Consider the following 13,114-nt stretch of genomic DNA (forward strand, 5'->3'; position numbering starts at 1 on the left):
TTTATGTGTATGTATATATAGTAGTATATATTGTAGTAAGCCGGCTGAGTGAATTACTGGATATACATAGATTGGTTACTTTTTAGCTTATATATTTATGAGATTTGATTTCCATGTGCACAGAGACTTGACGACTGGTTTTTTGTAATTGTATTTGTAGTTTCAAAGGTGTTCCAACAATAAGCGGGTAGATAGAGATAAAGGTAGAGGTGAAGGTAATGGTAATTCATATGTGTAGTTTCAATCCTAATACAAAATATTCAACATTCGCATATACTCGGTATGTATGTATGTAACATAATGTTTTGGTTCCAATAGACCTGCTCTGATATACATATTGATATTGCATATAAACGTATGTATATATCATTGACAGCGGTCACAGACACAGCTGCAATTGCCATCGTCCCTGTTCCTGTCGCTGTGCCCCCTCTGTGCATCTTATCGTGCGACGCTTTATTGATTTTTAGCAATATTTCAAAATCTGAGAGTGGGAGTAAAATATATATACCCGTTGATGGGGGGCTAAAAATAGGGGCAACGCAATGGTAAGGATTCTATTCGATTAAAATATAAAAATGCACATTAATGGCGGAGGAGAATAGACACGCGTTTCATTTTTGTATATAGCTCGTTAAGATAGTAAATATTCTTAGTTGCTAGAATGAATTGTTTTAGTTATTCAAAAGTGTTGTAAATATAATCAAAATTTATATTCCCTTTTCGTAGCGTAGCTCTATTTATGAATTCCAGAAACCAAAGCCGTCTCTAGGCGGCCGCCGCTTTCCTATCGATTTCCGTTCACTTCATCATCCTCTCGCGCTATCAAGCAGTCTCACATATTTGCTGTTATTTGTTCTTTCGTCTCTCTGTTTTCTCCGTCTCGGTCTCCCAGGGGAGCCCTGCTTTGCAGGCCAGCCCAGCCCAGCTCACAAGGCTCTTCAATAAGGCGTTGGAACATCCGCTCAGTTTGCTGATAAACTGAGTTTTGCAAAACTTTTGTGAATCATTCAAGAAAAATATTGTATTTATAATCTTCTGTATAGCTGATAAGGAAAGAATTCACATTAAGAACCAAAAAAGCTGAATGTCAAGGGACAAGACAAGGACCGTGAGTGTGTCGGTTGTGATAGATACGACTGTTTGGAGTAGGTGAAGTTGGGGCGTAGGGGCTTCTTTGGATAGCAATAATATTGTAATAATATATACCCCGAGAGTAAATTACGTATGCAGCAGTCGATCTCTGGCCGAAGGCGAGCAATTTTGGGGAGTTGAATGCGTGGCTGATGCCGCACCGCCGATGGCTCCGGTTGGTGGAGGAGGTGGCGGCTGTGCTGGTGGCGATCGCAATGGTATTGATGGCTGAACAAATCGCACACGTTCGGCATCCGTGGCGGTGTTGTTGCTGCTTGCCGCCGCTCCGGCTCCGGCCGCATTAAATGCCGACGTAAACGCTGTGGCGGCTCAAAGAGTGTGGTAATTACGCTCGTTGCGAGCCTTGTAGAACTTGTAGGCCACCAAGCCGATGGCCAGCAATCCCAGGGTCAGCACAATGCCACCGATAAATGAGGATCCATTGAAACCATGGCATGGCGATGGCGTTGGCGTCGGAGCGGGTGTGGTCGATGTATTTGGGGCCGCAGTTGTTGTCGTGTTGGGTGACGGAGTTGTAGACGAAGTGGTTGTTGTTGATGGCGTTGTTGTAGTGGTTGTGCTCGAAGTGGTGGTGGTGTTAGGCGCTACTGTTGTTGTAGTTGTAGTTGTAGGCGGAGTGATGGGCGTAGTAGTTTTCTTCGTAGTGGACGTGGTGGTTGTTGGTACAGTAGTCTTCTCGGTTGTCGTAGTCGTTGTTGTAGGAGCTGTGGTCGTATTCTTATCATCTGGCACAGGAACGGTAGTAACATCACCCGGCGTGGCTGTGGTTGTGGCCACCGGTCCAGTAGGTGTAGCTGCGAAACGAATATGTATACAAATTTCATCATATTTAGGTAGAAAGTTTTCCCCCGAATATCAATGCGATTTCTGCGTTCTTCCCCCCTCCCGCCTTCGCCCACAAACTTGACATTTGAATTGCAAATAAATACGCATATTCCCCTCCATATGTGCATATGTATGTGCATACATGCATGGAATTTTACCACACGCATACACCCACACCAATATGCAAACACGGATACATATGTACACGCACGCACATGAAAATATACATAATTAAATGAGATTTCCTTGTTCAATTCTTACCATCATCGCACAAGTTGCAGGAGAACAGGCCAACAAATAGGCACAAGATAAGGAATTTTGCCTGCCGATTCATTTTGCTGTTGTGTGGCTTTGTCGAGAAAACTGCACGTCCGACTTGTTTGTTTCGTTCCCCCAGAAGTATCGCCGAGAGCTATGAGATTGCTGTTTGACGGGGTCTGGAATTGCAATTGCCTGTGAAAAGTCGTGTCCCCAGTGGGATAGGGTATACAGCACTTAAATATGACTATTGCACAATTTCTGGAGAACTGATTTATTTCCTCACCAAAAAATTGAGACCAAAGCGCAATTAAAGAATGAATTTCAGTGTGACCGCGGATTTATCGTTAAAATATACCGTCCGACCCGCAGAAATATACCAAAATATACAGTCTAATTTTAAAAATATACAGTAAATATAATGACGAATTTTTCAAGTCCCATCATATTCCTCGTTTTTGATATTCGGTTTAATATTACTTGCTAACAAAGACCCTCAGTTCGATACCTATAATTTTATGAGATCATTAAAGCAATTTCCTACAGGAATTGCTAAACTTTTTCGTCTTTGTTGCCTTGCTTATAAAATAAGGTTTAAGAAAAACCGGTCAACACCAATTTCCAATAAATGTGTTTCCATACATGGTAACTACACGCTGACTACACATTTGCTACATGATAACTACATTTTTTTTAATTACCAAAGGCGACACCTAGAGGGGAAATGTGTACGTTTAAAAAATTGTTGACCGTTTTTTTTTCTCATATAAGCGCCAGTGTGAAAAACCTCCATTATCCACTCTTTGACATGCCTATTTTTCGGACATTTTTGAAAAAATTGAGATTTTGATGGCAAATGATCAGGAATTCGATGCTGATCACGAATTAGTATTCGATGAGGCCTGGGACATGGCTCAAAGTGGTCTTTCTACACGGATTCTACATTGGTGCATTGGACAAGAGGGTGAGTCCATAATGCATCTTACAATATACTCAAAAATTTTAGGACAAGTATTTATATTGCGAGGTGTGTGAGCTAGACGTGGTGACAAGAAAATATATACCAAAATATACCGTCTCATTTTAAAAATATACTGTTATGGAACTTGTTTCTCGTTTTTGATATTCCGTGGAATATTGCCAGCTAGATAGAACCCTCAGTCCTGCCCTCATAATTTTATCCAATTAACGAATCTATTTTCTACTTGACTGGATTATTTTAAACACTTGCTTTTATTGAATTTTGCGTAAAAAGAGGTTTTAGCGAAAAAGGTCAAACAAATAAAACGTAAGTGAGTAATCGTTCCAATTGCTAAATTTTAATATTCCGTTGAATATTGCTGAATATATTACATTTCAGTCAAAATACAATACATGCAACCACGATTACCCCATTGCAAGCCAAGGGAGTATTTTAATATTCCACCGAAAATAAAAAAAATTTTATAATTTTAGCGCAGTTCAGGTGAAAGATATCGCGGTTTTTTTTTTAAGTTCAGAGGAAAGATATCATGGTTCTACAAGAGGAATTTACAGTCGTTAATATTTTCCGCCATTTACCTCAAGTAGTTGAACTATTTAATAGAGGGGGCTGAAGTGGGCTAACGAGACGCTATATTGTTGTTAAGGAACCAAAATTGAGGCAAAAAAAATCAAAGCGAAGTATTTAAAATATGCCACTCAAGTAGAAAATTGATTCATGATTTGGATAAAGTTATGTGGGCAGGCTGAGGGTATTAGTTTGTCAACATTATTTCACGGAATATAAAAATCGAGGAATATGTATGATAGAACTTGAATTCGTAAGTATATTTACAGTATATTTTTAAAATGAGACAGTATACCTTGGTATATTTCAGAGAGTCGTTCACACTCACAGTTTACTCAGCCCCAGCAGCGAAATTAAATTTTCCATCTCTTTATGGACCCCGTGGATTTAAGATAAAAGCTCGCTTCAAGGAAACAGTGCAATAAGAAAAGATGACCTCGTACGTGCGCGCCATGTACGACTTCAGCGGCGAGCCTGGCTCGTCGGAGCTCTCCATTAACACGGGCGAAGTGTTGTCTGTGACGCGCATTGATGTGGGTGAAGGCTGGTGGGAGGGCAAAAACAGTCGCGGCCAGGTCGGGCTCTTTCCAGCGGCCTACGTGGAGGTGATGTCGGCAGCGGAGGCCCAGCGGCTGAATGGAGCCACTGCAACTCCAGTGCCCCCCGTGGCGGATCCCTTCGCAGCGCCAGCTCCGCCGCGCTACGACCAGACGGCCGACGACGATGGCAGCAATTGGGACGACGAGGATGACTGGAGCGATGACAACGATACCTACTCAGAGATTGGACCAAGCGGCCGCACCGCTGGCCAAGCAGCTCGCGCCGGCGGCCTCTCGCACTCCACCAGCGATTACGACAACAAGCATCTACCTGTTGCGCCCAGTGACGACACCCTGTCGCTGGCGTCCACAGCTGCCAGCACGGCCACCATGAAGAAGGGCATGTTCGCCAAGAGCTCCGACTCGTACATTCTGGGTCTATCCATCAACAAAGAGAAGATTCCTGACTGCGAGGTGGCGTACATCACACAGCTGGAGGACTCCATCTATCAGTGGACGCACAGCGGTACACCCTACTCAGTGATTGTGGCCAGCCCCAAGAAAGAGTCAAAATTCAAGGGAATGAAAACATTCATTGCCTACCAGCTGACGCCTAGCTTCAATAACATATCCGTAAGTGGTCTCGTATCCAGAACTGTGGCTCTCCGCTCTGCTATCGCCATGATTAACAACAATACGATAAAGCGCCTATTGCGTGTGGGGCTGATATTGTGTGTATTGGTGATGGGTCTGTTGGGGAACGGGACGGGACTGATAATTTGCTTCTTCACTCTTCCATACCGTGTCTGCTTGGGTGCAACTGCTTGGGTTGGGTCATGTGATACTGCCATTGGAAAATTTAGGATAACTCTGCAATGGTAACACCTTTCCTTATTACCAATCAACAGCAACTGATAGATTGAGTGTTAGTTAGGGTATTTCATCTTCGGTGTGCCATTCCCATGCAATGCCACAGCTGAGGCAATTTCTTTTTGTGGGGCATTTTCTGACTGGACTGACCAACTGGTAGCCAACGCCAGCGCCAATTCCATGATTGCTTTATGACTCAGCGCAGCGCAGCGTACACTCCGCTCCGCTCCGTTCCCCTCCCTCTCCGCGTCACCGTTGCTGTGTTACATTTTATTGTTTGTATCTAATCTGGGTTTCCCTTCCTTTATTTAGGTGTCGCGTCGCTACAAGCACTTTGATTGGCTGCACGAACGACTGGTGGATAAGTTCTGTTTGATCCCAGTGCCCCCGCTACCGGACAAGCAGATATCCGGACGCTATGAAGAGCAGTTTGTGGAGCATCGACGCGTCCAGCTACAGGAGTTTGTTGACTGGGTGTGTCGCCATCCGGTTATCTCGAAATGCGAGGTGTGGTACCATTTTCTCACCTGCCGGGACGAGAAGATCTGGAAGTCGGGCAAGCGTAAGGCGGAGAGGGATCCCTATGCGGGCGTCAACTACTGCCTGGCCATATCGCCGCCGGACAAGAATCTGCTGCACTCGAAAGTTGACGCCCAGCTGGAGAGTGGAGCACAGTTCATACACAGCATGGATGCGGCCGTGCGCAACCTCAACGGCATTTCCAACGACATGGCCAAGCGATCTATGTCACAGAGTAAAAAGGAATTCCAGCGCATTGGCGATGGTCTCTCCGAGCTGGCCAAGGCCCTAGCCATCGATGAGCGACGAGCACCCACACGCAATGCTGTCCCGCTCTCCGAGAGTGTGGGACGCATTGGCGGCATCTTCATTGGAGTTGGCCAGGCGTTCGGGGATCAGCCCAAGCATGATTGGATTCCACTCTCCGATCGTCTGCACATCTACAGGTTGGTTCTGCTTTCTTAATGCTTGTATATGCCTAAAATTGTAATTGTTTCCCATAAAGGGGCGTTCTGAGCTGTTTTCCGGACATATTCTCCACGCATAAGGGAGCCATACAGAAGCGCAAGGACTGCGAAAGATCGACGGCCGAGGGAAAGATGAGCAATGCCCAGCTGCAGGACGTAAACAGGCGTACTGATGTCGTCTCCTACACGGTGCTGGCTGAACTGACGCACTTCAAAGCCGAACGCGACACCCACTTGAAGCAAACGCTGAAGAACTTCATTGCTGAGCAGATCAAGTTCTATCAGGGTGTGGTGGCGCGTTTGCAGGAAGCCAACCGACAGATTGAATAATGGCACACCACGAAGCGTGGTCCAACAGAGGAAACAAACAAATGCACGTAGAGCACAAATTCCGAAAACATTCGCACGCGCGCATTTCAAATGCTTTAAGGTTAAATCTAAACTAAACGCGGTTTTAACATAAACGATAATGAGATATTCAGATAGGTGTTGTTTGTAAATGAAAAGTTGCGTATTTATACACACACAAAAGTTAAAGTTTATACTACGAGTATCCTAATCCCTATTATACACCTCCTCCGAGTAATTGAAATACAAATGCAAATATATATATATTTATACAAAACGCAACCAAACTCGAATTGATCTGATTGAAATGCTGAAAGGGAAAGTGAATGCCGAGATGTCAAGATCCCAAGATGCCAAGACGCCGATGCCCATGAAAAAGTCTCTCGTTTATTTATTTTTTGCTATTCTGTTGCCTTTATCAGCGAAATTCTCTAAAAGGGTTCTCTTTATTTTCCGCATTTCTCTCATTTCTCATGCCTTTTTCTCAGCTTGTTCTCTCATTAATAATTTTCGTGATTTATGCGTTTGGTTTGTATTGTATTGTTTTCCGTTTTTCGCCTAAAAACATAAATGTTAGATTGCACATTTTGGGGTTGATTTTTCCATTCCATTCCATCGTTGTTTCATAAATAATAAGCATAATAATAACTAGTATAAACACAAGAAAAAAAAAAATAAGTAATAGAAGTAGTAGAACATTTCGGAATGAATACAAAAATTGCTGTTTTGCCTTTTAGCGCTGCGATGGGACAGGATATTGGATATAACGTTGGGGATTGGGATTGGGTTAAGGGGTGGGGATGGGGATGGGGACGGGGACGGAGACTCCCCTAAGTGTAATACATCTAGATAAAAACGCTATGTACAGACCATACACGAGTTCATAATAATAATAATAATAATAATATAACGCAGCTTGAGATAATAATAATAATAGATTTTGGTTAACAATAATACAATAATTAGGTTTTTTTTTTCAATTTTCTTCTGCTTTTGTCTCTCTCTACTATAATATTTTTTTTTTTTTAGTTTTTATGTTGTTTTTTTTTATCCATTTTTTCTCTTCTCTTTTTTAACAAACTACCAATAACAAATTTTTACTAATTCAATTTAAGTTTTTTTGTTTTGTTGCATTTGTCTGCCTTTTTTTGTGTTCTGTTATAAATTATTGTTGTTGCTTTCCGGTTACCTTGTTTCTGTTGTTGTTGCTGTTGCATGTTCCTGTGTATGAAATTAAAGGAAAAATCATCATATCATGGTTTTATCCTTTAGCAATTCCTGGCGGTACTGCCTTCTCTATATATATAGTTAATGTATATAGAATCTGCCTATATGTTTATGTGTAATATGCAAGAGTTCCGATCGAGAACCTATGTATGTAGGCTCCATCTGTCCGTATAAAGCCGTCTAACCGTAGTCCCCGCCAAACCGTCCGTGCTTATTGCTGCCGTTGCCGCCCTGTGCCACCGATGCTGCTGCTGCTGCTGCAGCCGACGCCTGGGCAGCTTTCTCCGCCAGCAGTGCCGCCTTTTGCTGCATGTACGGATTGAAGTGCTGCATGTACATAGAAGCCGCTGCCGCCGCCGCATAATTGTTGGCATAGCTATTGCTCCGCTGGCTGTTGCTGCTGCTGCCATTGCTGGTCCATTGTTGTTGCTGTTGCTGCTGCTGTTGCTGCTGGTGGAGAAGATGCTGCTTCTGTTGTTGAAGTTGCTGCTGATGCTGTTGCACGTGCTGTTGCTGCTGTTGCTGTTGTGCATGCTGCTGCCAGTAGCCTTGCTCAGACATGTAGTTGGCGGCTGCCTCTGCGCCGCTCTCCTTCTGATAGAGATACGAATTGAGCAGGGACTCGCGGGCGGCGGCGGCTGCCGCCATCTGATTGTTCTGGAAAATATTCTCCATGGCCGCCGCCGATGCCGTGGGATAACAAAATTTGTTGCTACTATTGTTGCTGTTGCTGTGGTTTTGATTATTGGCTGGTGGATGTTGATGTTGCTGCTGTTGCTGCTGCAGCTTCGCATGGTAGTTGCTGTAGTCCGGCTGTTGCTCTTCGTAGCTGGCTGTCCGTGCGACCGATGCAGGTGCTGGCTCCTTGGGAGCCCGGCTTGACTGTCATTCGCCGGTAGCCGTCACTGTAGTCCACTGCCAGGGGCTGTTGTAACCCTGTTTTGGATTGCTGTTAAGAGAAGGGATTGCAATTAGGAGGAGTACTAGCGACGCCACAGATATTTACCTTCCGAATAGTGGATGCCAAAGCGCCGAGTTGGCATCCATTCCCCCCCCACTGGCAGCCGCTGCGGCAGCCTCAGCTAGTTGTTGCTGCTGCTGCTGTTGCTGGTGTTGCTGGTGGGCATCCTGGGCGACCATGCTACTCGTCGCACGCTTCCGCTGCTGCTGCGAGTGCTGCTGCTGCTGCTGAATCTGCTGCTTGGCCTGCTCCAGGGGATTGTAAGTAACGCAGGCCTTGCTGGAGCGCAGCAAGCGTCCAGTGCTCGCCTCCTTGGCCTGCTGCTGTTGCTGCTCCGGCCCCGTTTTGGGACCATGCCCTGCTACTGTTGGGCGACGCAGGGTGTCGAAGGGTACATTGAGCAGCGGTGCAATGGGCTCAGGCTCCAGCAGATTCGAAAGGGATTTGCACGTCAGTCGTGGCTTGTGTTCCGCCGGAGCCGGAGCCGATGCAGGAGCAGGGGCTGGAGAAGGCACTGCTGGAGCAGGCACAGCGGCAGGAGGAGCGGCAGCAGCTGCACTTGGCTTGGACTCGGGCTCCCGCCGGGGCCGCTTGTGCTCCTGGTGATGATGGTGGTGCGAAGAAGATGGGGCCGAGCCAGAGCCAGACACAGACGCATCTTTAGCCGCCTCCCAGTTGAGAAAATTTGGCATCTGCGGATGCAGCAACTTCTGCATGATGGCCAGCTCCATAGGATTGGCAAACCCATTGACCCCAAAAGCATTCGCGGATGCAGCTGCGGGGGGAACCGGCGGGGCTACAGCTACAGGCGGGTGCGGAGGATTGGGCACCGTCGCTGGAGTAGACACAGTCGGCTGCTCCCCCACTGCCTTCTGTTTGAGACAGTGCTTGTAGAGCTCGTCAAGGTGCTGCAGTCCAAACTGGCTGTTGTAAAGCGGAAGCAGGTTGCTCATGAACTTCCGCTGCATGGCCAGGGGATCCTTGATCGTCTTGAAAAGCTCCTGCGACAGCTGGCCAAAGTAGGGAAGCCACAGCATCTGCTGAAGCAAGGCCAAGGTGGTGGCATTCAGGTCCGTAGATGTGGACGTCGAAAGGCTGGAGTCAGCAGATGAGGGAGGAGTAGGTGCTACAGGAGCGGCCACCACCGGTGGCTTAGGCTGAGGCTGATGCAAAGGTCCCTGTGCCTGTGCTTTGTGTGGCTGCGTGTGCTTGGGGCTCGGACTCGGACTTGGACTCCTGGCCTTGCTCAACGGAGGATGATGCTCTGCGATCATCTCCACTGGATTGGGACCCTGGGCGGCCTTGGCCTGTTCCGCCTCGGTTTTCAATATAGCCTCCAGCTGCTCCATGGTTACAACCAGGATGTTGGGGTTCTGGATAATCTCCGGATAGGCAAACGCCTCCGGCAGCCGCAGCTCTGGCCGGGTGGTCAGCAGCAGGGGAATCTCTCGGGCCGGGGAGGCCAGCACGGCTCCCAGTCGATCCTTTGGCACGAGTATCGGATCGGGCACCTTCCACTGCGGATTGCTGATCAGCATCTTCAACTGGGTGAGGGCGTCGGGGTCCTTGTCCATCTTTATGCTGGCCTTGGGTCGCTTCTTCAGCGGCTGGTTAGACTCCCCATCCTCCTCGTCGTCGTCGTGGATGACGACTGTCTCCAGCTTGCCTTCTCGACCCGCCTTCCCCAGATCCATCGGCTCCGCCTGCTGTGCCTGTTGCTGGTTGCCGTTCAGCTTGAGGAATTGCTCTAGAATGAGATTTTTTATCGTCTCCGAGGTGGTCTCCACCTCCGCTGGGATGGAGTTGACTGGCAGCTGCAGCACCCGCTCGGGCGACTTGAGTATATCCGAGCTGGAGGTCACCGCGCACTGACTGCGCGACTCCGATGGCGGACACACCTCCTCGCGCTTCTTGTAGCTCAGATCCTTGGGCGCCTCATCGGCAGAGGCGGCGGCCGCTGTTTGTTTTTCCATCTCCGGCATCGGTGGCGTCGGCGTCGGTGTGGGAGTGGGTGTGGGCGTCTGTGTCAGCTCCACGGTGGCAGGCGTTGCCGGTTGCGGCTGCTCCGTGCGTGCCATCTCCTCCTGCTGTTTCTCGAAGGCTGCAATCCCAAGGAAGAGTTCTCCGTTCAGTCCCTCGATCTCCCCGGCCTCGTTGAACGACAGGCACTTGGGTGCATCATCATCGTCGTTGTTCATGTGTAGGATGCTGGGCAGGTCCTTGCCCAGATCGGCCACGCAGAACGAGCCCAAACCGTCGTCGGCCGCCGTGACGTCGCCTTCCACGGATGTTGAGGCACCATTGGCTGGACCACTCGCCTGAACCAGGTTGTCCTCGCAGCTCCTCTTCACCAGGGAGTCGAGCAGATCGGCCCCGCTGCTGCCATTGTCGCTGCTGCAGTTCTGGAGCAGATCATCGGCATCGTCCAGGAGATCTTTCAGATTCTTTGTATTGCAATCGAGACTTTCGACGGTATCGGCTCCTCCGTTCTCGGCCAAGGACTTGTCGGCCTCGCTGGACGCCGCTGTGGCTGAGGTCATGGCCATGGCCGCGGCCGCGGCCGCCAGTTGCCCTTGGGGCAGGAACAGCCCCGTTTTGGGACACAGCTGCAGTTCCATGGGCGAGGGCGTGGAACTCTGATATGTGGGCGTGTTGGTCTTGGTTGCCTTGGTGGAGGCATTTGTGTCCTCGCCATCGAGTAGCAGACCATCAAAGCAGTCAGTAGGCGTGGACGAGGGCGTCGCTGGCGGTTGCGGCTGTTGGGCAGCTGGTCGGACCACAACATTCTCAATCACCGCAGCCAGATTGTCATGCTGCTCCTGGTCGTCCTGCACCTCCTCCTCTTGCTCCAGCTCCTCCCGTTCATCATCGTCCAACTCTGGCAGCTGAGTGGCACCACTGTCCTCCCAGTCGTGCAGGAGACTCTGAGCTACATTGGGGATCTGCATCTGCATCTGCTGCTGCTGCTCCTCCACAAGTTCTGGCTCTGGCTCTTGCTCCGCCTGTCCATGTTCCTGCTCGTGCACCAGCTCATTTTCGAGATGCTGCTCATGTTGCTGTTCACGTTTGACCTTCATCAAGGGTGCGGCAGAGCCGTGGAAGAATTTGACTATCCTAGTGGAGGAGGCATCTGTGCGCGGCATGGATCGCCAGCCATTTGTGGTCTTGGTGAGGCGGATCCGATTCCTCTTGTCGTAGTCCTCGCAGCGCACCTCAACGATTCTGGTGTCGTCCTGCTTGACCCACAGGAAAATGGGATTGACGCTGGGCGTCGTGGGGGGAGTGGGAAGATTAGTAGAAACAGTAGCGGGAGTCGTAGCTGGAGCGGGAGCTGCTGCAGGAGCAGGGGTTCGAGCATAAACGGGACGATGGCCAGATGCTGGCGGCAATGATGATGCTGAATGATGATGCGCCTCCTCCCTCCGCTCCGTAGGCGGAGCCGGCTCTGTTCGGGCTCTAGATGGTGCTGCATTTGATGCTGGTGCTGTTTTGGTTTCAATTTTCACTGCTGCCACTCGGGAGAGCGGCAGTGGCTTGGCTGGCTCCTTGGCTGCTGGCTGCTTGGGCTGCTGAGAAAAAGGCGGCGCTGGCTTCACTGCAGATGGCGCCGCAGGTGGCACCAGTGCCACTGGCTCTGCCACAACGGAGCTGCTGCTGCACTTTGGTTCTGTTTTGATCTCACGCAATAGGTTCTTGTTGATGCGCGGGGTGTTGGCTACCTTGAGGTGGCCAAACTTTCGCTTGGCCCGCGAGTTCTTGCCGCGCGCTCCCTTGCCACGACGTCGGGTCGGCTGCTCCTCAAAGACCAGGAAGATATCGCGGGCTACTCTTCGGCGCTCCGACTTCCTGTGGCAGACAGGTGGCGCTGCCTCGAACTCCTGTTTGACGATGCCGACACCCCCGCACTCGTTGCTCGCATCCTGGTTGTCGTCCTGGTTACCGTTACCGTTACCATTGTTGTCATCGTTGTCGTTGCCGTTACCGTTAGCTACGCATCCACTTGGCCCGCAAGTGTTTCTTGGCATTTTACGGCCGGCCGCGGCGCCTTTTGCGTCTACGTTAGTGTGGAAAAACGATTGTCATTTTATTTGATTTTCTCCCTATTGCATTTTCCCCTGCTTTTGCTATTGCTCTGTACTTTTTTTCTGCCTCTTGCTTTTCCTTTTGCACCCGTATGCCTTTTTCTCTCGCGCTTCTCTCTCTCTTTTCCTCTGATTGGGAGCAGAGTTCTGATTGGCAGTGCAACTACTCGAGGCACAGTTTGTTCACATCGATTTCATTGCTGCTACCATGCACTTGCCCCACCAGCGTTTCTAATTCAGTTAACTTTACTTTAATATTTTGCTGCTGTGCTGCTATGCGATGTTTTTTTTACGTTGACAAAATCAATGAATTT

General features: G+C 48.8%; 3 protein-coding genes across 3 annotated transcripts; 1 reads left to right on the plus strand and 2 right to left on the minus strand.

Annotated features, from left to right (window-relative positions):
* Positions 1-259: 259 nt before the first annotated feature.
* On the minus strand, positions 260-2,488 carry LOC6599782 (sialomucin core protein 24). The gene is given in 2 exon segments (XM_002024833.2): positions 260-1,949; positions 2,242-2,488. Coding segments are annotated over 2 exon segments (801 nt in total). The 5' UTR covers positions 2,315-2,488; the 3' UTR covers positions 260-1,221.
* A 1,633-nt stretch (positions 2,489-4,121) lies between these two features.
* On the plus strand, positions 4,122-6,779 carry LOC6599781 (sorting nexin lst-4). The gene is made up of 3 exons (XM_002024832.2): positions 4,122-4,959; positions 5,509-6,161; positions 6,221-6,779. Exons 1-3 carry the CDS (start codon positions 4,219-4,221, stop codon positions 6,510-6,512), a joined length of 1,686 nt encoding a protein of 561 aa, XP_002024868.1. The 5' UTR covers positions 4,122-4,218; the 3' UTR covers positions 6,513-6,779.
* Positions 6,780-8,581: 1,802 nt separating this feature from the next.
* Positions 8,582-13,055, minus strand: LOC6599779. Its single transcript, XM_026991528.1, has 2 exons — positions 8,764-13,055; positions 8,582-8,706 (listed from the first exon to the last, which is right to left on the minus strand). The coding sequence occupies exons 1-2, from the start codon at positions 12,741-12,743 to the stop codon at positions 8,643-8,645; spliced, it is 4,044 nt and encodes a 1,347-aa protein (XP_026847329.1). The 5' UTR covers positions 12,744-13,055; the 3' UTR covers positions 8,582-8,642.
* Positions 13,056-13,114: the final 59 nt, after the last annotated feature.

Source organism: Drosophila persimilis, unplaced genomic scaffold (assembly GCF_003286085.1).
Source record: "Drosophila persimilis strain 14011-0111.01,24,50 unplaced genomic scaffold, DperRS2 tig00000676-arrow-arrow-pilon, whole genome shotgun sequence".
Classification (NCBI taxonomy): Eukaryota; Metazoa; Arthropoda; class Insecta; order Diptera; family Drosophilidae; genus Drosophila; species Drosophila persimilis.

Bases quoted from the DNA above. Each gene is read 5' to 3' on its own strand.
- LOC6599781 (XM_002024832.2), top strand. From the start codon at position 4,219: ATGACCTCGTACGTGCGCGCCATGTACGACTTCAGCGGCGAGCCTGGC. The intron at 4,960-5,508 runs GTAAGTGGTCTC...TCCTTTATTTAG, and splicing joins CTAGCTTCAATAACATATCC to GTGTCGCGTCGCTACAAGCA. The intron at 6,162-6,220 runs GTTGGTTCTGCT...TTTCCCATAAAG, and splicing joins GATCGTCTGCACATCTACAG to GGGCGTTCTGAGCTGTTTTC.
- LOC6599779 (XM_026991528.1), bottom strand. From the start codon at position 12,743: ATGCCAAGAAACACTTGCGGGCCAAGTGGATGCGTAGCTAACGGTAAC. The intron at 8,707-8,763 runs GTAAATATCTGT...TTCTCTTAACAG, and splicing joins TGGCATCCACTATTCGGAAG to CAATCCAAAACAGGGTTACA.